The sequence below is a fragment of the Chrysoperla carnea genome, chromosome 5 (assembly GCF_905475395.1).
Source record: "Chrysoperla carnea chromosome 5, inChrCarn1.1, whole genome shotgun sequence".
Taxonomy (NCBI): domain Eukaryota; kingdom Metazoa; phylum Arthropoda; class Insecta; order Neuroptera; family Chrysopidae; genus Chrysoperla; species Chrysoperla carnea.
This window is the reverse complement of record NC_058341.1, coordinates 29172135-29197843: the sequence shown is the minus strand read 5'-3', so window position 1 is coordinate 29197843 and position 25709 is coordinate 29172135. Positions and strand designations below refer to the sequence as shown.

Below are 25709 nucleotides of genomic sequence, written 5' to 3'. Positions count from 1 at the left end.
AAAAATATGGGTCTCACCGAAAACGTGCATTTAGGTAAACACTCCTTTATTAAGAAATTCTTCTATACGGTTCTTCCGTACGATATTATTGAACGTTAAATGGCTGAATTTGCATGGATTCATAGTTACTATTCATATAGAAACACTCAATTAGGCTCTAAGGCTCTTTTTATTTCGAGTGTGGATCAGGATGAAAGTACCTCAGCGGGTACTACAGTACATTAAAGTCTTAAATATCAGTGAATTCTGAAAAATTTTTTAAGAAATTTAAGTGTAGGTACTAATATAACAAATTAAGTGTTTCTTTCTACTAATATTCGATCCCTTCTCTAAATTTATATAAAATAAAATGGCATCGAGCTTATTGTGAGCTTCACCTGTTATTTTTTCTGTTTGCTATTTGAAGGATTTACAAAAGTATGCTTTACATGAAACTATATCCACTTTATAGACTTACGCGGTTTAAGTTATTTTCCACAAAACGTAACAAAAATGACAGGAATAGTGTTAAAAAGGTTGTAAAATTTTATTTGTTTTGCATGACAACGATTTCCCTAGACAAACAAGCCGCAAATGTCCATTTTACCACTAAAATAAATTTCTTTCTACTAGGAATATATGTTTAAATATTTCGTGCTGGATATTTGTTTGAGAATAATATTATTTTACATAATTTTTGGTTCATTAATTATAAGTGTTATTTTACTAAGTGGTTTATAATTTTATTAGCTGTAATATTAAGTACCGAACTATTGGAGATATTTCTGTGCTGAAAAAAGCATAATTTTTATATATTTATATTTTTATGGAGCATTTAATTTTAGAAAATTCTCTGTGATGGAAATGCTACAAATTTTTCGTTTTGTTTTTAAAAGTAAATTAAAAACAAATTTAATTATCTGTTAAGGGTGTTCAAAAGTACCTAGCATTTGATAGTTTTAAGCTAAAACTATAAAAAATTCTCACATTTTAAGGGTTCAGTTTCACAATAAAATGTAGAATCAATGACTGCTACGGAAAAAGTTTGTTGGTTTTTTAATTGCCTATAAACCAAAGTCAACACTTCACGTGAATGTCGAACTAATAGCTCAAAGTACTTTATAGTCTTGAAGTCAAAGAATCGTGGTTTTCGTAATTTAAAAAAAAATTATTAATGCATATGATTTTTACTTAAATAGGCAAATAATTTTTTTTTAACGGTGATCCATAAAAGATATTTTTCCTTCAATCTAACCGAAAATTTAAGGGTTATATATGAAAACTATAACGCTAACTAATAAACGAGTTCACATTAATTTAACGACAGCATAGTCGTACTAAAGCCGTAATATGCATCATTATGGAACGAAGTTCCTTAGCGCAGCTTGCCATCGTGAAACAAGTGGTAGAAATGATCACGTAAGCATGTGAGGTATGCTATGTGTGTGTCTGTTTGTTTGTGTGTCATATCTATGGAAATCACTATTTTTTGAACCACTTGACACTTAAAAAATTCATTACTATTCTATTGAACAAACAACAATTTATAAACGTTAATTATTTAATAACTTATTATAACTAATTAGTTTATATCTTCATTGAGGTGAGCAATAAAACACAGATCATATGTATAATACAGATTTAGAAAAGTAAAATTGTTTATAAGTATTTATTGAATGATTACATTTGTTTTTGTGTGTAGTTAGATGTCATAATCAATATTTTGCTACAATTAAGTCGAAAACTTCATTGTCAAGTAGCTACAAATTAATATGATTTCTGTATCTCAAAATAAAATCATTAACTGAAATTTTATAGACAGAGACATAAAATCTTAACGATTGAAAAGTTTTCCACAAATCAATACATTCTGCTTCGGGAAAAAGTAAATTTTTACGGGGCTTGTCCAAAAAATTTGTCTCTGTGAATTATTTACCGGGGTTTTCTCGAAAATTTGAAATGCTACTTTTAAGTTCATTTCTTGCAATAACCTAGTAAATTTCATTTTTTTAGCCGGTTTTGTAAAAAGTTATTATTCGTATAACCTTACAATTTGTAAATGAATAATAAATATTTACATTTAAACAAGTTTTGATTTAAATAATATATTTAACAGCATTACTGCCATAAAATCATAATTATTTATAAACTAACAAAATTTTGTCTACCGATAAAATCTTGATTATTATTGAACTTCAAAATTTAAAATAAACTGTGTGGTCGACCCTATATAACGCTATAATATTTATGTATATTTTATTGATTAATCAATATTGAATAAATCAATCAATTTTATTATAAATATTTATAAACATTTTTTATAATGTTTAAAGTTAATAAAAAAAATCTAATATAATATGGGCGTTATATTTTACTAAATATGCCTTTAAGTATGAGAACTCTTTATTTATCGTTAGAAGTTTAACATGATTGAAGAAACCATTTTTGTTCAGAAATGAAGATATGAATATTAGATATTTATATTAAGGGTACATTCCAATTTCATTTATGGTTTTCATGACTTCAAAACTTCTTATTCTAGTTATATTTAAAACTAAATATTTTAGTTAAAATTAGAAAATATAATATCCGGAATTTTTCTGATGATTTAAAAGTGCCAAACTAAGCCGTCCATTTGTTCAAAGCGTATTAGTTTCTGGGTGTTCAATTATCGTCTATAGAACGATTAATTAAAATATTGACGCTTAGTGCAGCAGATTTCAAAATAAACGAAGAGCTGAAATAATCATTGAAAAAAACCATTATTAAAATTAATTATGAGCTACCTGTGTTCCATCAGGACAGATGGAGTACGCAAGTGAAATCGTGACTTCGATTACATGCAGTCAAACTTAGGAACCCCAGCCTCGCACTCGAAACACAGATAAAACTTTTTCCTTATAGCCTCTTCCAAACTGGACCGATTTTGAAAATATTGGCCTCTTTTTAATTGTTTCGTGGGCTAACTTGCACTTGAAACATATCAAAGAACAGTCTTGAATTACCTTTCAAACAAAACAAAAAATCAAAATCGGTTCATCCGTTTAGGATCCACGATGTCACAGACACACAGATAGAAAGCCAGACAGACACATATAGCGATCAATCCTCTTAATAACACCCATCTATTTGGTTCGAAAATTAAAAAATTAGCTAATCAGTGGTTAAATTTTCATGATCGTGGGCAGTGGAATCCAATGACATGCCGTCAATAAAAATAACTCCGTACAAAAACTTACGGCAGGTGAACGCTAGATATTTGAACAGATTTATTAACGAAAAACTGTGACTTCTTTTGCTATTTAGGTGAAAATATTAATCCAACGTAAGATTGAATCTCTTACGGGAATTGTTTCGAATTATACTGAATATCCAGTACAACTCATGCTGTACCAAAGTCTACTAACCCACCACCCCACGCTAATCTATTGTACTGCTGAATTTTGATATACATACATTTAATTTCTTGTGAACTTTTATTACTAGGTACTTTTTCGAACATAACATTTTTCGGATCGCACTTCTGAGCTCTACAAGTTCACGTTTCTAAATTTTGGGATTGAGTCACACATCATAATGGAAATGGCCCTTAATCATTATATAGACTATTTATTTTGCTGGTTCAAAATCCATTAGTCATCTTCATCATTTGTCTTAAATCAGTGGATATAATCTTTATTTTACTTTTATTAAATAAAAACACTTCAAAAATATTAATATCAATACTAGAATCATTCATATGATTTTAATTTTTTAGTGGGGAACTCTAACTTTTTTTAAACTGAAGTTTTGCCCATGCTACTCGCTGACATTGTAACTTTCTATAGGCCCATTTTTATACTTTCGGGATTAAAATTTCCCCATCCACCGAGTTTCATCGAATTCAAAATAACAATCTTTTTTGCGTTTTTCTTGATTTTTGCAAAGGGGTACCCCTTAAAAAATTTGCAAAAAATCGAGAAATTTTTTTTATCTTCAATTTCGATAAAACTCGGTATATAAGGACGAATAATTTTTGAGATACGGACTAAAATAGATCCAAAAATTGCGATATCTCAGAAACTTTGCAATGTTAGTTATTATAGGTGAAATAATTTTTAAAATCGGTTAAGTAGTTAATTGAAAAATTACAGGATGGAAAAAAATACAATTACTGGATAACTGGATTTTTTTCCATCAGAAACTGTATGCCACATATTACTTCATGTTTCAGAGCCGTATTGCCTGCAACTAATTGCATACTCTTTCTGCCTTTGTTACAGAAAAATATTAAAATATATTATCAATAATTATTTACCATAATACTGAGATACATTTTGTATTTTCGTATCCAGCAGCTTGAAAAAAAACTTATATGTAAGTATTGTTGTCTAGCAAACGACGCAAAAAAAGTTTGTTCTTGCTATTTAAAACTTACACAATATAACAATTGTAATAAAACTTGTATATCATTCGATTTATAAATATAATAAACATTATATAATAATTTTTTATATGACTGTGATAAAAAACACTAAAATATTATAGCGAGACGCATTTAATTTAACGCAATACTACCATTCATTAAATGATGATGTATGTATGATATTTGAAAATGGTTATTGTTTAATGTCTCACATGGGGGTCTAAAGCTGTCAGTACATATTGCAAAGAGTTCACCTCTTCTGTGCTGATGCTATTATCATAACGAAGTCTAATCACATCTTTTTCAAGTGCGATAGAAAAGAAAAGGTAAAAAATACTATGACTATGTATATACCGAATGTACCATTTAAGAAACGTGCTCCAAAATTTACTAAAGGTATTTGAAAAAAGAAATTGGAAACCAGGAAATGATTAAATTGGGCTTTCAACCAATGACCGTTATATGGTGTGTCCAAAAATAATGTCATTTTCACGTGTTCCATATGGGACAATCAAGGACCGATGCCAATACAACAATTTTATAAGTTTGTTCGGTTGTACTGATTAGGATCTTCAGGATTAATAATTTTGTAATATAAATAAATCATATAATTCTGGTGGAAGCGCAGATAACATTTCATAATATAAATAAATAATTGTTTAAAAAAACTAGAAACCATGTTTTTGTAGCTATCTGAACTAAAGAGAAGAAAACAAATAATAGTTTAAAAAAACTAAGAAAACACGCTTTTATAACTACTAACTTTGTGTGTTCTTTGCTGAGGATAGTCACCACTACCATGGATAAAAAAATTAATCACACCGAGTAAATTTTTTAAATACACAGGAAAATAACTGACAGTTACCTGGATTGCCACTTTAACTCATTTTGCTGTTCAGCTGGAAGGCTCTTTCTTGCCTCGTTTCCAATGTCATTTTCTAAACGCCCTGTCTTGATATTTTTGTTTCTCGCTGTAGCACTAAGAAAAATTCTTAAGTCTCAAAAAATCTTAGGACATTCTGTAAGTTGAACAACGATGAAAGTGTCAATTTAATAATAAAAGAAAAAACTAGGCATATAACTTACCGTAAGTACAACATCTTGCAAATAAAACTAAAAGGAACATGACCACAAAAGTTCGGTGTGCAGAATCACTAATAGTTAGTTTTTGTAACAGAGTGAGCTCTCAGAGTTATGTAATATATTTTAGAATTTTTGTTATTATATATATATAATATTTTTTAATATTCTTCATCGAGTATACAGAAGGCAATGCACAAAACCCCTCGTTGTGTCCGTCGCATATTTATATAGAATTGTAATGAAATAATGGGAATTTTTTTTTTCAAAAAAGAATGACAGGACAAGTCAACGACAGGCTACTAGCCAGATAGACAACAATAAGGTCGTGACGATCTTACTTACGTTGATGGTGAAGTTTTTTGATATTGAAGTTTTTCTTTTAATTTAATTTAAAGTTGTACCAACAAGTTTCATTCTTTAGTGTATCTTATGGGTATGCTTTGAGTTAGATGGATGATAAGTTCGTGGTATTATAGTTTTTTTTTTTTTTTTTTTTTTCTGTAATACACAAATATTGAGGGTAATGAACTTTTAAATACAAAAGCTATGTATTATATTGTTGAAAGATGTTTGGTGTACATCTTAAAATTACAAATTATTTTATTATGTTATTAATATAAGAAAAAACCCGGTGGCATACGCGTGATTATATTCTCATAGGATGTCACTTTATTACTGGTTTTGTAATTTTTTTACATTTGTTGTTACATAATATTCTGACGTACGAAGAATACTTAAAATCTTTGCCAAGGAAGAAGGTCCAGATTTCATTTAATACTTCAAAACCAAGAACCAAAAATCATGGTTTTCAGAACCAAAAAACGTTTGTTTCCAAAAAAGCTATTTTAAAAGCTTTTAACAATCTCATTTTATCGAGTATTTACCATTAAAATATAGAACTGAAAATCATAATGCAGATGTAAGTCCGATAACAATACAATACAATGCCAAAAAAACCACATCCAAGCTTCTCTCGAAAAAAATAATTTAATGGTAATAAATGAGTTTTGTTTAAACAAGTTTCCGGTTAAATGAGAATCCTGGTTTACAACCTTTTAAACAGCCGAACCAAAAAAGAGGTGTTATAAATTTGACCGCTATGTGTGTCTGTCTGTCTGTGGCATCGTAGAGCCTAAACTGATGAACCGACTTGCATTTTTTTTTTCGTTTGAAAGGTAATATAATGGTGAGTATTCTTAGCTGACTTCCAAGTGCAAGTTTAGAGTTCCGTACCCGAAACATTAAAAAAATAGGCGATACGTCAAAATCGGTTCAGTTTGCATAAGGCTCTAAGGAAAAAGGTAATTTAATAGAGAGTATTCTTAGAAATGTTTCAAGTGGGAGCTTAAGGTTCTGTACCCAAAAAAATATCGGGGTTTTTTTTAAATTTTGTAAATTTCTCTTGTTGTTTATAAAAAGAATTACTTATATGCATTACAGTATGCAATCAAAATATATATGACATGTTCAAAAATAAAAAAAAATCTTTATTAATTTAGATTTTTATCAAAAAATCAACTATTTTTAAAATAAATATATATGTATATATATTTGTTTAATATCTTAATTACTTTATAAATAGTAATAAAATATACACACTAAAAACAAAAATAAAATATATAAAAACTATTAATAATTATTATTTATTTTAAATATTTTTTAATAGGACACCATGTTGATTTTTGATAACATTTATAAGATTCAAAGTTACGTCTTGATGGATACGTCTATTTATTTTAAACACATAATGTGATTTTAAAATATTCAATAACTGACTGACAATAATTAACCAATAATAATCAAAATTCAATCAGATTCTGTATGTTAATAATATATTTAAAATAAAGAAACACTCGTTAGTAGAAGAGCTCCGTCACTAAGGTCATATTTTCTAATCATTAAATGACAATATTTATCCGACACCAACTGGTCGACCGAAATTTTGTTAAAAAGTTAATTATCTGGAAATATTAATATTACTTTCAACAAGGTCACGGTCTTGTGGTTACGGTATCTACTTCTAATGCAGAAGGGCGTCAGTTCGAGACGCATCTGCGTCAATACATTTTTGTTTTGGAATTTGATGAAACTCGGTGGATGGGGTAATTTTGATCCAAAAAGTATAAAAATCAGGTTAATTTATTGATTGGATGCAGAGTTTCTGAGATTTCGCAATATTTGGATCGATTTTAGTACGTATCTCATAAACTATTCAACCAGTCATCAAATGCACCCGAATTTTGTACTTTTTGGGTCAAAATTACTTTAAATACTGAGTTTTATCGAAATTGGAGATTCAAAAAATTTCTTGATTTTTTGCAATTTTTTTAAGGAGTACCCTTTGAAAAAATCGAATAATCGCAAACAAATTTTTGTTTTGGAATTTGATGAAACTCGGTGGATGGGGTAATTTTGCTCCAAAAAGTATAAAATCAGGTTAATTTAATGATTGCACCTATAGAAAGTTACAATCTCAGCGAGTATCATTTGTAATATATTTCATTTTCAAAAAAGTTGTGTCTTAACCTGACGCCCTTCCCCGTGAAGATACATAAATCATGTGTTCTTAATATTATAAAATCCCATTATTTCCCCTTGATCTTCGAGACAGCGTATAAGTCTATATTATTTAAAAGATATGACCAAAAATTAATGAACGACAACCGAGTCAGATGTATTCAGTTCCTTGTTTTTGGATGCCATATAATTTAAATATAAAATACCTTACTCACCTATTCACTTATCTATCTTACTCCTTGTATATAAAGTGGTCAATCAACTAAAATCACTTTTTAAATAATTATATTGATAGGAGTTTATTCATATTGATGTTTAATGTATAACAATTATTGGATAAAAACAAGAGAATAGCTAAGAGAGATGATTGTTTAAATACCTTGAACAGTATTGGTAATCTATCTTCTAACTATTTTTAATTATTCACATATTACCAACTTCATTTACCTGTTTCGACCTTAAACTGGAATAGTTGCGAGTCTTTAGTTTATGAAAAGCGTTTCTTACAAAAAAGTTTAAAAAAAGTCTAACAGGAAAACGATTGGCGGGATCGGTCAAACCGATGATCCAATTAATCGATATTGGGTTCACCAACTTAAGGTAGTACTAAAAATTTAACTGGTTAATTATGATATAATAATGACAACTATGCCAAGTTTCATTAAATTCTGAATGCAAAGTCTATTACCGATAGTGCTACCTTAAGCTAATTCTTTAAGTCTAAAACAAGTTTGCTATTTTCATAGTTTTCATGTTATGGTATCGTAGTGTAAAGAGGATAAAATAATCTTATGGGATAATTTTATGATAAGACAAAAATTAGGTTCTGTTACATCATTTAAAAAACTCTAGTGGCTCAGTTGGTTAAAATGTATCAACTAGAGTATACGGTATTCTTAGGGCAGCAGATTTATTTTCCGACGGTACAAAAAAAATTACTTGGAATAATATTAATGAGTTGGTGCGTGTTATATGGTATGCATGAGAAGGAGATGATCTCAATCTCTCAAAATAAATAACTGAAATAATCAGCCAAAAGATGGTAGCATACATAACACAATTAATAAGGTTCGAGGCCTGCGAATGAATATCGAAACTGCCGAAAGAACCCCTTCAATCTTACCTAACCTTACCTTCAGAATTGAAAATATCCAAAACTACTGTTGACATTTTTAGCAACAAGCATACCATTTCATAATATTTGTGAATGTATCTGAATTCCAATTATTTTACAAATCCGAATTTTTTTTTATTTGTATAATTTTTTTCGTATTTTAGTCAGACAATAAACAATAGAATGAATAAGTAAAAATTATAAAGTAGTATTTTTTTATTAACAATATATTGACGAATAAGATTACATACAACCGAATCAGTCAGTCTTCTTGTTGCATGACAAACTTCCTTGCTTATGCGTTAGTCCCGGTGCCTATACAGTATACAACATTGTTGGGAAATACACATGTAGAAATTAGTGAGAGCTGTACTTTGTTTATCTAACCAATTTTTTCAGAGTGGAGCCTTTTTCTCAATTGATTCAGAAAATAATTTATCCGATTCCTGAAAATCAAAGAGACATTTTTGCATTAATTTTTCAATCATATTTTTAAAAAAATGGATATCAGTCTATTAGAAGCTTAAAAGCAAGAGAAAAGTTTTACAAGGTCAGTGAACGTTCCAATTTTGGTGGAGTGAAAAGAGATCTCAATTTTCGTGGAGTGAAAAGTTCTTAGTATAACAGCTTTCAATAATAATAAGTATAACTAAGCCGCACATGAATTTCTGGAGATGTATTTATCAATGACATTACCAACTTACGGGCGCCGAAACTACAATTGATTTTACTTAACTTGTTTGTTTGTTAATAAATAACCTTCTATATTATATGTACATACATTCAGTAAAACTAACAAACATATTGAATTGCCAGTCATTTTGCTGTCAAAGGTAAACATATTTGACAGATTATTAGCAATCGTTTGTTATGATCATATCATAAATTGACGCCAATGGAGTGGAAATGACTTGAAGAATTTTTACATTCATTTCACATACATACATACATACATGGATATATTTTTTTAAAATTCAATAATAATAAATTTATTATTGTTGGCAATGTATCAAGAAATATTGAATTCATTTCGATCAAAACTTTTTAATAATAATATGAGTAATGCCATTTTTAATCAAGCAAATATTTCAATAAATGAATTCTGTAACCTACTCACTTTTCACTTATTTACCGGCATGTAAACAAATTTGATACTCAATCGATGAAAAAAAAAAAAACGTTCCTCACATGCCAAACAATTTGCCAATAATGTTTCGACTTTCCTTATTGCCTTTCATTCTCATCGCCAGAAACAATGTAGAACTAGTCCCTAAAAGTCTCATCACCTAAAACAATGCTTCATTTTAGAATTATTAAATACTTAATTATTGGTACAAAGTTTCGAAAAACTAAAAAAGAGTGGGTGGAAATCAATTTTCTGAAATTTAGTTTTTAATAGCTAATTGGAAAAATAGATGCATGAAGAATCAATTTTACAATTCTTTCTTGTCTGACTTTTGGAGCATTTAAATACAAAAGTTTTAGAAATTACAGAAAATGTAGGCCGTGACCCTTAATTGTATATTGATGTTATAGAATTCGAGACTTTTTAAATTTTTGGCAACTAAATATGAAAAATGATAGAAGATTTGTAAATGTCGCTTACAAACTGCAAGCCTTTGGTAGAAAATTCTTGCAGTATTAGTATAACAGAATGTACTGAGTATAAGTTTATAATCAGTGGTACTACATAGAGCAAAAAAGAAAAAAACATTCATGTGCGATGACCACAGCCCTGTGATACGTACACTTTGTTCAACTGGGAAAAAGATTGTAGTTTATAAGCAAGCGTATTTTTAATCGCATTAACATTCCAATTACGATAGGAATATATAATTTATTAATTCCATATCATATAAGCAGGGATACACATTTAAAACATTTATGCCGTAATTTATTGAAAAACTGTACACGTAAGTATTTACTATCGTACCAAAATACACGCAAAAAAAAACAACAACTGACGGTATAACCGTATGGTTATAATTAAGGATGCTAACAACTTTAATACAATGACCGTATAAGTACTTCAAATTGCCTACAATACGCATAAATGTAACATCCGATTCTTACCTCTATATACGACAATCAGACCATAATTTAAGGATATTTTATAGAAAAATTCCAAGAATTCGTTGCTGTGTATTTGTCTTATGAGGCTCGAACGAAAATATTAGTCGAAACGATAATTGAACTTTGTATCAGTGAATTTCAAAAGTAACGATGTTTTTGGTCTTGTTATAATATATTGACTTTATTAAAAAACTGTTTTGACGCTTTTTGTTCGATAAAAACACTAGTAGTTATAGAGAATTCTCTTCTATGTGTTGTAATTTGTGCGGTCGTCATTGATAGACAAGGTTTTTGGAGTTAACCACTCGAATAAATACAAAACCAAGGAATTTAATCAATTTATGATTATACAATTTGTTCTTAACCAAATCAGAAAATCAATCTAAAACAAATGTTCAAGTTCTCCGATATCTTGGAAATTGCATACTTGTTTTTATCTGTTTATGAATTTTATGTTGGGTTAACAACTAAATTTAAAAGTTTTCTTGTTATTTCAGGTATTTTTCAGTTCGCTAGCCAATTAGAAAAATAAGTTTTATCTGTCCAATATTTTTTAATCTCTCAAGGTTTAACCTTGTTATCCTAGTCTTTACACAAAGAAATTTTTTTTACAACGCGGCTTAAAATTTTGAACCCTGCCGCACTTAGTAGTTTCGGTGAAACACTAGAAAAAATAATTTATCGATACATTTTCATAAGTGATCATGTATTAAATTAGACAGATACATTTTTTCTCAAATTTGAAGACTTAAGAGGTAAGAAAGGTCCTTTTTTAAACAACAAACTATCTTTGTTTGAAATTTACTCTTAATGTCCGTACATGGAGGTCTTATGGCATTTAGATGCATATATTTTTTAAATTTGCAATAATAACAAAGTTCAAAAGCTCAATTATTCAACCCATTGATATTATTAAAAAGAGATAGTGAATAATAACCTAATACACTTTTACTTTGTTTAATGAGTTCTAAATATATTTTGTATAAATACATGTTTTTTGGAGGGTTACATATTGTATCTTCTCTTTAAGGGTTAGAAACTGGATTAGATAACCAGTTAGTTTCAATATAATAAGGGTTGTGCCTTGTTGTATGAAATTACCCCTCAACTTTTGTATGTTTATTTTCATAGATGAATGCCGTTCAGTTATTGTTATTAGACATTGTGCATAGTGTATTTGGGTAACGATGAATGAATGGGGTAATTTTTGTATCTTTTTACTTTTGTATTATGTGTGTCTGTACATTGTATTTGGCTAATAAGCTCTAAAGAATCCACTGTCATTGCTTTTGTATTTTTTTATTAAATTTGGCCTGTCTATTTTTTTGAAGTACTAAATATGAATTATGATTTATTTTACATATTTTTTAAAGTCCTCCTGGCACTGACATGAATGAAATTAATTCGACCCACAAATGTTAATTCAAAACCATGATTTATTGATAGAAATTTCGGATAAATCCGAAACCATAATTAATTCATTCATTGGAAAGATTTTTATGTAGATGTGAAAAATAAAAAAGCTCCTTTGTTTTAAACAGTAGACTAACTTTCTTTGAAGCTGTCATTTAATTTTTTATAACGAGATTACCAATTTTCAATAAAATACAAATTTTCAATAAAAATATTGGATTGAAGTAAACGAATTAACTCTGCGATTAAAATTTTTATAACAACTAAAATATTTCTCGAGTCAACGATCTCAATACTTAATTCAACAAAATAAGTATTTGAGTACTTAATAACTAATGATTGAAAATCTAGGAAAAATTTATTAGGTACCATGCTAAAAACATAAAATTTTCTGCAACTATTACTTTTTTCAGTGTATGCTAATCGTGAAAACAAATTAAGAAAATTTACATGACTGGTTTTCAAAAAAAAAAAAACTTTTGATTACCTATTAAGGAAAAACTTTTGTTTGTAGCATGCAATATATTTTTAAATAGACGCGACCCATTCACTTAACAATATATAAAATAACTTAAATTTTACAAAACAAAACAAGCCTGCCTGTATCTAATTTTAAACAATTACAAAATGACAAACAAAAGATGATTTGTATTCCTTAATAAATAAATCATCAATAACCAATTAAATTAATCTCTATTTTTCCAAGGTTTATACTTTCGATTTAATTAAATGAACCAGGATATAAAAAAAATTGCTTGTAGTACAGAAAAAATCAAAAAATTTATAAAACAAAAGAATAATAAATAAAGCGTAGTCTTGACTGAATAATAATAACTTAGTTATTACTTCATTTATTTTATGAGTTGCAGAAATTATTTATTCCTGTGATTTTTTTCTGATATCTTTATTTGTTACATCATAATAATAATGAGTCATTTTATGGTGGGCAAAAATTATATTGTAAGATGAATTTTATTTTCTTATTTAATTCAATATAGATTCTTTTGAGATTGACTTTTTTGATTCTTGTCATCTGTTTCTTTTAAAGGTTTTTTTATTTATGAAGGTCAAGTGCGTCAGTTATTGAATAATGCATATTAAATAATAAAAACTCTTTAGAAAATAAAAAAGTGATTGTATTTAATTTCCTTTTATTAAAATAATATTCCTATAAGGATGTTTACTAAATTTTTATTACCTTTTCACTGATGTCATTGTACGGTATCACCATCAAGATTACATACAAAACTTTTTGCTAAAAGGAGATGGACAACAATCTTTGAATGCTCATAAGGAATAGGGAGATATAGATTAGTTGCATGTTGCACGGTATCACCATAGAGATTACATTTAAAACTTTTTGCCAAAAGGAGATGGGAAAACAATCTTTGATTGCTTATAGCGTTTTAGTATTTTAGCAATTTTAGATTCACTATCAAATTTTGTTATGGAGAGTCTAGTTTTACTTTTTTATGGGTTACATGGCAAATTCAGATAACTTCCATATTTAAGTCACGGTATAAATTGTTAAGACTAATTTAAACAAAGAAAACTCCGTAACTAACAAAAATGTAGAAATTCTGGCAGCTGTATGTTTGCCTGGTATACGTAGGAACAGATTTTTTCCTAATTGTGTATAGACGTATTTTAGGATAAAAATATAGAGCCGTGTATTTTTTGCTTAAATAAATAAAAATAATAAAATGACAAACGATGATATTATTTTACAACAGGAGTTTTGTAAAGTTTCATAATTCACTATTCAAAGTTAAAAGTTTATAGATGTGTGTGTAAGCTTTATACACAGACCCTTGATGTTGGCCTTTTTTGCACCCAAACTTTCTTGATGTTGTTAAGCAAGTGTTCCGCTTCGATGTACCTTCAGAAATTAATAGACAGAAATAAATGAGGACTTATCATTTAATACTAGATAAATATGAGAAATAAATCTCAGTAATGCCTATTCCCAATACAGTAAAATATAATATTATTGATTTTCAATGAAACAGATGGTCAATAATACAGAAGAAAATATAGATAATTTAAGCATTATGAATCATATTAAAAATGATAATGGGCAGTAAATCCTTTTAATATATTTTATAATTAAGTATATTTAAGAAAAATAATAACAAATAACAATAATTTTAATGGCACATATGGCCACATATGTGACAATTATATATATTTTCAAAAGATTTTTTCGATATTTTTGTGAATTGTATCTCTCCTACAATTATTTAGTCGATATATACATTTAATTTTATGAAAGAGTAACCGCAACCAAACAAATAGGCGTATGAATGGGGTATCAAATTATTTTTTTTTACGATATGGATTTATAAAGGCCTACTTGTACTACACAATGACATAACACAATACCATATATTTGATTTTCAAATTGTATCGAGTTTTAAAAGTATGTGTGGTGTTTTATTTTTCCGCAATGGTTTATACTTTGACAAATATCAGATAAAATTTAATCGAATTTTAGGTTCAGATTAGTAATTACAACGATATTTATTGAAAGGTATAGCAAGTTTAGTTTGTAGTTTTTTAACGCTAAGAAATATTGAACCCATCTTTGTATTTGGAGACAGAAAAGAAATAAAACGCAAAATTGTTCATTTTAGAATAGGAACAACTTTGTTTGAATCATTTCATCATAACCTCTATAGGTTGGACATAGTGCCAGCTAAAAATTAGTTCTGAGAAGATAAGTGCATAAATTATTCGAGAAATAGGTGTCAAACTTATTTTAAACAAGTGAAAACAAACAATTGACAGAGTTTATTGATGAAATATCATGTATAGACAGTGTTGATTATGTAATCGTTTGTTTTTTTACGTCATCTAAGTAAAGAAAGATACCCACTCTTGGAAAGCCACATATACATACGTATTACACACACATAACTGATAGTCTTATATATAATACTATATAATTTGTCCATCATTTGTGCCTCCACGGGTAAATAGTGATGTATATGAAAAAATGTTGACCGACAGACGGGCAAACAGACGGACAGACGGGAAGACAACCGAATATGAACTAATTAGGTGATTTAATGAACACCTACACCAAAATTTTGTTCGTTGTATCAATATTTTTAAGCTTTACAAACTTGGGACTAAACTTAGTATATCTTTGTATATTTTATATATAGGTACATAGTATAAAATACAAAATTAGTTGGGTACAATCATACCACCCGTATTTTATTTAGTTTTTGAGGGTTAAAATTATGAAAAATTTAATGTTTACAAAGAAAGCTTGAATGTTTACAAAAAAAGTAAAAAAAAAAATTATTGAAATACTAGCTGTATTAATAATACCCATACTTGTTCTTTTCTCCATTGCATTCTTTGTTATCCAATTCATTCATGTTATCATTCAATACTACTAGACAATTTATGCAAGAGCAAACTTTTTACTATCTAATTAAATACTCATTCATCAACACTTACATTTGATAGCCTTGATAATTTGCCTTAAGCGTTGCGCGTCAGATAGGTACTACTAAGGAAATAAAAATGTATTTTTGGAAATTTAAGAAAAACAATATATTTTCCGCTTAATTAAAACAATAATATGTAAATAAAAGTATGTTTATACAAATTTTTTAGTATTTAGTGTAGAAGTGAACTATCCTTGTGTAACAATGTTTAAACTATTGACTTATATTATAATTTTTATGTTATGTGATAAAATACATAGTGAGTGCATTGTGCAAAGCATTTCTCGCAAGCATATAAAATGCACAGGTGATACACTCGAGCTTATAAATAGTGTTCCGGACAAGGTAACTATTAATAAATGTCTACGTTACAAGCTGTAATAATAGTATCTAAGAATGGGATCTGTAAATTCAAAAGATTAATTATTTAAAAAATTGTCTTAGCTATATAAACTTCATCACGGATGTATGTCATGGCTTGCGTATGGTCAGTAATAGTGACGTGTAATTATTCCTGTCCCATTTTCCGAAAACTATGCAACATAGGGATATTGTTTCAGGGATAATTTTTAAGGAATCGAGTGAGCCATTAATTAATCTATTTAGGATAAATTAAAGCCTTAGAAAAAAAATTTACAAAACAAACCTACGTATTTTTGCCCATCAAATATAAATCCGTTGGAAAATATATTGGATTTCGTTTAAAAATTAATTTCAAGTTAGAATTGAGGTATTGAGGATTTCATCTTGGAATTTAATTCCAAGTTGAAATTGAAAAAAAAAATTGAGATTTTTAAAAGTAGAATGGTATATCATACATTTACTTTATTTTTCAGGACATGTTTGAAATTCTGACAATTGAGGATCTCATTGATAAAACTATTTCACAGAATGGAATACAGTATCCTTCCTTAATAGAATTATATATAACTAACATAACAAAACTTAATCGAAATGCATTTGAGAATTTAGAACAGTTAGAAAAATTAATAATCAGTGATTCACCTGAATTAACATCAATAAGTAGTTACGCCTTGAAAAATCTTGAAGCTGAGTATTTGAAAATAAATGGAACTAACTTAGAAACAATTGAACAAGGTGCTTTTGAATACTGTAATTTGGTTGAATTGGATCTGTCTTACAATCGTTTGGGATCGTTTGAAGATGGATTGTTTGATAGTTTGAGCACTTTAGAGGTTTTAAATCTACGTTCAAATAACATTCAAGAACTTTCTCCAAATATATTTGAAAATTTGGATCATTTAGAGCGTTTAGATTTGTCATCAAATCAACTAACAGATCTTCCAGATGAATTATTTCAAATAGATGAAACAAGTTTGGAAGAAATTAACTTATCCAATAATAATATTCAACAAATCAGTGAAAATATTTTTAAGGAAATGTCTTTTCTAAAATCATTAGATCTTAGTCACAATAAAATTAAATCAATTTCACCAAATTCATTTGCAGAATTGAAAAATTTACAAAATTTGGATTTATCAGGAAACAGTTTTGAATCAAAAGTGTCAAAAGAAGATTTTAAGTTTTTACCGTCATTGAAAACTTTAAACTTAGAGCCTTTTGTAGGTTCAAATTTAGATTCTTCAGTAACTGAAGTAATTTATAATACAGAAAAATTGACTTCTCTTGAACCTGAAATTACAGTAGATATACAAGAAAGAAAGTTATTTACATCTAGCCCTAAAGACCTTGAAACTTTAACAGATATCGTTTCCAATCAAATTACTACAAGCCCTGAACAAGAACAAAGTAATCATCAATTAGGCAATGCAATAAATGCAACACCAGAACAACAAATTTCATTAGCCGAATTTCGAACTTCTACCGTATCACCAGTTAAAGAGACAGTTACGGAGCACTTAAGCAGTATTTATCCTACATCTCCAGTGATTGGTAATGACAATGAATATCTAAACAACAAAGCTCCTGAAATGCCGGTACATATACTGGCGCCCATTCAATCAGATGCAGATAAACCTTTAAAAAAAGGGACTTTAGAAGGACTCCTGAATCTTACAAGAAGTTTACAAGAAGCTATAAATATTGCATCAGGGAATAGTACTTCAACAATTTCGTCGCCGCAATTAAATTTTTTACAACCAGGCATTCCCAATCTGGAAACGTCTTTATTAGAAACGATGTTTGATCGATCCAATAATAATCCTTCAATCTTGATAAAGGAAACAGTAAATACTCAATCACACAAAATACATCCTACAAGGTTTGAACACGAGATTATTCAGAAAGGAAGCGAAATTTCTATAATTCCCCCGCAAACGGAAAATGATTTCCCTACAATACATATTCAACAAACATCCAGGCAGCAACAAAAAATTTTACAAAATAGAAATAATACACCATTAATTTTGAGCCAAATTGTCAGTTTCCTGAAACTCCTGAACTAATTTTTCGTTGTGTGCAAAGCAGGGGAAGGGAACAACTGAATCGATAGCAACGCTTCTCTCTTATAAAATATGACTATTTTTCAATTGTTTAAATGATAATTGGTATAGTAAATGTCAAATAAAAATTATTGAATAACAATAATTAAGAAATTATGAAAATAGATACGAAATTGCATAAAATTTTTTGAAAGTAAATTAACATAATACGTTATTTAAATTTGTTAGACAATAGTATAAAATTTTCAATACGAAAGTCATACACTCATAAGTCCATTCATAAAATTATTTGAATAAAGTGGCGTATTAATACCATGGTTACTCCTGAAATAAGAACCATACCAAAAATATATACGTAAAATTATTTCTAATTTTTGTTGGACTATAATTTTAGTACCATATGATTTTGATATTCATAATAAAAGTATATCATTGTAGTAATACATTTAATACAATACTGTTGTGCATCTGCCCTGTCACCATTTCAATAACGGATGTCCCCTAAATAATATTTAGGAACACATAGAAGATTTCTGGTAAATTTAAAATTAATACTTTATATCTTTTTAATACGATAAATCTTTAATCTAATTAAATACTCATCCACAAAAACACAATATCACGATTTCTTTGAATAGATCGTTCAGTTATTCGCTCTTTTATTTTTAAAATTATTACCTTTGATGGCCTTGAAGATTCGCCTAGGGGAAAGTGGTTTGCACGAGGAAAGACGTCGATCTTTCGTCTTTGACATTACAAAAGTATCTACTTTGTCATGCATAGATGATGATTCATTTGCCACTAAGGAAAAAAATGGCATTTATGGAAATTTTCTACAATCTATACGTAAACATAACAGGTTTTATTTCCCCACTTTTTACATATAAATAAAAATATTTTTTACAAATATTTTTTAGTATTTTGATATTTAGTGAACATCTTTTTGTATCGTAACAATGCATAAACTATTGACTTATATTTTGGTTCTAATAAATTTATGTGAACAAATATCTTGTAATTGTATTGTGTATGAAAGTGATCGCAAGCATATAACATGCAGAAGTGAAACATTCTCACTTATAAATAGTGTACTAGACAAGGTAAAAGCACACACAACTTATCTTTAAGGTAGTACGAGCGTCAAGACAAGTTTAGACTTATAGTTGAAATTATTTGTACCTTATTTTCAAATTGATGATGAATTTTATCATAATTTCATTAATGTGGGCGAAAAATGAAAGGAAAATTTTTCGATATCTGCCTTGGTTTTCGAAATAACGAAAGCTAAATAATTAAACAAAATTTTCGATATTTCGAAAATTACTCCAGATATCTTATATTGTCAAGCTGTAAAATAATTCACCATCAAAATTGAAAAAACATATATTTTTAAATTTGTGTTTCCACAATGGTGCTCATACATCCTTAATTATTCGGGCACAACGAGCTTTTTTTTCAACAATTTACTAAGGCTTAAACTTTAATTTAAATAGTTGTTTTTTTTTTCCATTTTCATCGACTAGTTTAGGAGAAATCTATTGAAACATATAAATATGCCTATTTTTGAAGTCATTTATTTATTTTAATAATCGGGTAGCCCCCCGCCCCCTAAATATTGATTTAGATTTAGATCAACTTCATATAAAAACAATCAAGCTTTTTAACCAAAATAGCCCTGGCGCTCGTACATCCTTAATAGTTAAATGAAAACATCTTTTTACATGTTTCCGTGTTGAAACGTGTTGAAAATATAAATTTTTATTGTGAAAAATGTTAGATATTGTTTTCGTTTTCAATTCAAAAAGTTGGATCAACAAAGTTGTTTTATAAAAGAGTCAAGTGTATTAGTTGAAGGTTGATTTCTATATGTACACTTTTTAAAACATGTTTTCAAAATTGGTAAACTTACATCATATACTTCTATGTGGATGCATGCATATATTATCAATCTCTTATTAACTACAGAAAAATACACCTTCTTTTTTGGGTGACCACAAAAAAATAGAAGCGCATTTATTATTTTGAATAAGTCCATAATCGGGAAGTTATTTTAAAATCAATTACGTTAATGAAAGTTCCATCCGAACCCTAAAAAGCGTTGTCTTCATATTTCGCTTCTCCTTTTCGTTTTCTTCTTTTTTATTACATTATCATGCATTGTTATCCACATCTGAGTTTTGGTCTAAATTTCAAGTCTGTAACTCGACGAGAAGTTACTTTAAAGTACAAAATTCCACCCGGACATACAAAAGCTCATGACATAGATGTTAAAAAGAAAGGGAAATGTATTACATGAATGATGGTGGATATGCATGCATATTATAAAATTTTAGTTTGTTTGATAAGAAATAAGAAAACTTATTTTTTGCAGGAATCTTATGAAATTCTCACAATTGAAGATCCTCTTGATAAAGCTATTCCATCGTATGGAATAAACTATCCGTCTCTAATTGAATTACATCTGAACAATATAAATATAATTTATCCAAGTGCATTTGAAAATTTGCGTCGATTGGAAAAATTAACAATCAGTCATTCACCGGAATTTACAACACTAGGTAAAGATGCATTGCATTATCTGGAAGCTGAATATTTGAAAATTAATGAAACTAATTTGGAAACTATTGAAAAAGGTGCTTTTGATACATGCCGTTTAGTTGAATTAGATCTATCGTTTAACCGAATCGTGTCATTTGAAAACGGATTGTTTGATAGGTTATTTCTTTTAGAAACTTTAATTTTACGTTCAAATAATATTAAACAGCTTCCACCAAATATATTTGCAAATTTGGAAAATCTGGAGCGTCTGGACTTGTCATCAAATCAACTAACATATCTTCCAGATGAACTGTTTCTAATAGATGGAGGAGTTTTGGAAAATATAAACTTAGCTAATAATAATATACAACACATAAGTGAAAAATTATTTAAGGGATCATATTTTCTAACTACTTTAAATTTAAGCAATAACAAAATGAAAACCATTGGAACCAATACATTTGAGTCATGTATAGATTTAAAAACATTAGATTTATCTGGAAATAATTTGGGATCAAATGTATCTAGGGAAGATTTAGGTTATCTACCCTCTTTGATTACTTTGAGCTTGGATCCCGGTGAATCATCCAATACAACAGAAAATCCTATATTTTTTGGTTCAGAAAATTCTTCGAGCGTCACAGAAAATACAACAATTCTGGGTTCAGACGATTCTTCCAGCATCACAGAAAATACAGTGCTTCTAGATTCATCAGATTCGTCCACAACTACTGAAAGCTCTAATAATTTATATTCTTCAGTAACTAAAGAGAAAATTGAGAAAATAAATTCCCCAGTTACAGAAAAAGTAAAAATTCAAACTGTAACTAGACCTGAAATAGAGGAAATCGAGCTATTTACATCTAGCCCTAAGGATATGGAAATTCCAGTTTCCGATGAAGCTGGAGAAGAAATTAATACAAATTCTGAACAAGAGGAGGTTTCACTTCGACCAAGCAATGAAATAAATACAACCCCACGACAACATGTAAATAATATACAATCATCTATTAATGAAACGGCTTTGGAAGCAACCATCAGTACACCATCAGATAATTTATTACCGCCAGCAGTACTTTACAACAAATTAGTACCACCAAAACCAGAAACGATAAGAGTTCAAACAAGCAATCAAATTCCGTTTTTATCACCTGTAAAAGGAAAATCTAGTGAACGTTCAGGAAGCCAGTATCCTATAATTCCGATTCTAGAATTATCAACGATTGTATCAGGCAAAGAAATTTCTCCACCAACTACACAAAAAACCATTAACAAAATAAATACCCCTGAAAAACAAACAAATTACGAATCGGAGGATGAGATTCGTATGAAACAAAGTGCAGCCGTTCCATCTAGCAATCCTTTATTACCCCCACATCCAAGTCAGCATCAAATAGACGTTGTTACAGATGAACAAACATTGAGAACAACTTCCGTACAGGAAACTATTAACAATCATCCAGATGATATATATTCTACTCCTGTGCAAGAACAAGAAATATTTCAGTCAGAGCAGGAAATAACTACAACTCCTATACAAGAAGAAATTTCATCTGATGGAACCATCAGTGCACCATCAGATATTTCATCCTTCATACCTTCAGAACAAGATCAAATAAGCGACGTAACAAATACACAAACATCAAGAACTTCGTCTGTGCAAGAAACTATTGACGAATACTTGGGCAATTTAAATTATAGTCTTGGGCAAGAAGAAATTCTGGATCGTACAATTCCCATATCATCTGATCAATCTGGAAAACAAATTCCTTCAATATTAACACAAGAATCCGTTAACAAAATAAATATTCCCGAACAACAAATAGATAACGAATCGGAGAATGAAAATTCAACTAGCCAAATACCTGTTCCATCAAGCAATCCTTTATTGCCGCCATATCAAACTCAAGAAAAAATTCCTTTGGAAGAAAGCATCAGTTTCCCAACAACTACACAAGAAACCGTTATCAAAACAAATATTCCCAAACAACAAACAGATAACGAATCGGGGAATGAAAATCTTGAAATTGAACAAACAATACCTGTTCCGAAAAGAAATCCTTTATTACCTCCATATCAAACTAAAGAAAAGATTCCTTTGGAAGGAAACGACAGTTCTCCAACAACTACACAAGAAGCCGATAACAAAATAAATATTCCCAAACAACAAACAGATAACAAATCGGGGAATGAAAATCCTTTTGATCAAAGAATAGCCGTTCCACCTAGGAATCCTCTAGTACCTCCATATCAAACTAAAGAAAAGATTCCTTTGGAAGAAAACGTCAGTTCTCCAACAATTACACAAGAAGACGATAACAAAATAAATATTCCCAAACAACAAACAGATAACGAATCGGAGAATGAATATCTTGAAATTGAACAAACAATACCTGTTCCGAAAAGAAATCCTTTATTACCTCCATATCAAACTAAAGAAAAGATTCCTTTGGAAGGAAACGACAGTTATTCAACAACTACACAAGAAGCCGATAACAAAATAAATATTCCCAAACAACAAACAGATAACAAATCGGGGAATGAAAATCCTTTTGACCAAAGAATAGCCGTTCCACCCAGGAATCCTCTAGTACCTCCATATCAAACTAATGAAAAGATTCCTTTGGAAGAAAAGGTCAGTCCTCCAACAACTACACAAGAAGCCGATAACAAAATAAATATTCCCAAACAACAAACAGATAACGAATCGGGGAATGAAAATCCTTTTGATCAAGAAATTGCCGTTCCACCTAGGAATCCATTAGTACCTCCATATCAAACTAAAGATAAGATTCCTTCGGTAGAAAGCATCAGTTTTTGGAGAGAAAGAAACCATAAAGGAAATTTATTCCCTACAAATTCAATACAAGGGCTATCAAGTATAGAAACAGCAAAGTATATTCCCACAACACCTCCCGTTCATTCAAATAATGAATTCCATATCATTCCTATATTGATATCAGATGAACCAAACAAACAAAATATTTCAAAACCCGTAGAAGAAAAAGTTAACACTCAAGCATTTCCTACAAGGTTTGTACAGGAAACCAATACAGAGAAAATTCCTATTACTTCATCACAGGGAACAGAAAATGAATTTTCTACTATAAATATCGCACAAACGTTAGATGATAAATCAAATGGAGAAAATCTTAACCAACCTGACGAAGAAACAACATATCTTCAAACCGAAAGTGATTTTCCTGAATTAGAAACGACAACAGCTGAGAGAATAGTCCCAATAAATGACCCAGAAACAACTTTATTTGAAATACGTGGAACCAGAGATTATTTTGACCAAACTACAGAATTTGAAATACGTGAAACCAGAGATGATTTCGACCATCAGACTGAAAAGCTTCCAGCTTTTGGAACCGGAGATCATTTTAACCATCAAACCGAAATACTTCCTGCTTTTCCGACCGAAACTGTCATTACAAAAAAACCAGATGACAACGCTGGAGGTTGTTTAAAAAAACGTGCACATTGGGATTTTGTAAATAAAGCTCTGTTTTATGTATGTGTGCTATATAAATTCATTTTGCCACAATAATCAGGCCAATCTCATTTAATATTTAGTAAAATGGAATCAAAATATTCTTCCATATAGTTTGAGAATTGTAAAAATTTTAAGGCCAATATCACAATAAGAGGTATTGTGAAATTTTATATAATTCTTTCTTCTGTACATAGTCTGAATACACAGTCGAAGGCCTTGTTTAAGGGTTAAAGGGCCCGGTAAATTAGCTGATTTTCAAAAATTTATTTTCAACAAATTTTGAAATATTTGTACGCTTGTACACATATAGTGGATATTTTCTGTCTACTAGGTGCTCGAGAAAATACTGCGTGTCAATAAGGCCTGCAACCCTTCTGCCAGATTTCGAATTTTATTTTCAAAAAATTCACAAAAGGTTACTTGTACCAATTTAAAAATGTTCAATAACTCCTATACTGATAATAACGTGAATGATTTCCCTAGTTTAAATTATGAATCCAAGTTTGTTTTTGACTGAAACTTTAACCTTGTTTTAAAGAAATAATTCGGCTTAAATTAATATTGTAAGGTTAATATGATTTCTTTATTCTGGGCAAATCGTAATTTGTCGCTCGGTGAAATTAATTATATATGTTTGTAGTTTATTGTTTGTATCAAATGATTGTTTTTTATTTCTATATTTGTATTATTAATTTATTAATTTTTCAATAAAAAGCATTATTAAAAGTTGCTTAGAAACACTTTTGCTTTTTAAATTTTGTACTTATTTTATATTTTAATAAATAAATTCTTATGAAATGAATCATTTTTGTTAAATATTAAATCTACCAACCCAAAAATTAGCTTTAGTAGAAACACCAACAAAATATTTTCCTAACCAAAGTAAAATAGAGCTTATAAATTTAAGGGAATATAGATTTTTTTATTACCAGAATCCCAATAAACTACATCATGCATAGCAGAATTAATTTATGAATACAATTTTTATGTAGTAATCAACTGGTTTACCTTCAATAAACAAGACATTCCAAAACATTACAGATTTTATTATTAGATACAAAATGTAAATTTATCAAATTGAACCAATCACCTTTAAATTTGTGTCAATGAATAAAAAATAAATATTATAAATAATTTTAAATAAAAAATTTAATGAAACATCCGAAATAAAAGCAGTTCTGATCGATTTTGTGGCATCGTAGCTCCT

At 29.0% G+C, this 25709-nt stretch overlaps 2 protein-coding genes across 5 annotated transcripts; both read left to right on the top strand.

The window, feature by feature from the left end:
- Nucleotides 1–16234: 16234 nt before the first annotated feature.
- LOC123301090 (leucine-rich repeat-containing protein 15-like) lies at nucleotides 16235–19419 on the top strand. The gene is made up of 3 exons (XM_044883819.1): nucleotides 16235–16387; nucleotides 16879–18284; nucleotides 19383–19419. The coding sequence occupies exons 1-3, from the start codon at nucleotides 16247–16249 to the stop codon at nucleotides 19417–19419; spliced, it is 1584 nt and encodes a 527-aa protein (XP_044739754.1). The 5' UTR covers nucleotides 16235–16246.
- LOC123299597 (titin-like) lies at nucleotides 19373–25133 on the top strand. 4 transcript variants are annotated; one of them, XM_044881857.1, is made up of 3 exons: nucleotides 19373–19565; nucleotides 20837–23177; nucleotides 23352–25133. In XM_044881857.1, the coding sequence occupies exons 1-3, from the start codon at nucleotides 19422–19424 to the stop codon at nucleotides 24554–24556; spliced, it is 3690 nt and encodes a 1229-aa protein (XP_044737792.1). In that variant the 5' UTR covers nucleotides 19373–19421; the 3' UTR covers nucleotides 24557–25133. The 4 variants fall into 4 exon arrangements, with proteins under 4 accessions (XP_044737792.1, XP_044737790.1, XP_044737791.1 ...); XM_044881855.1 differs by having other exon boundaries at nucleotides 19374–19565; nucleotides 20837–21894; nucleotides 21928–25133; XM_044881856.1 differs by having other exon boundaries at nucleotides 19374–19565; nucleotides 20837–22203; nucleotides 22249–25133.
- Nucleotides 25134–25709: the final 576 nt, after the last annotated feature.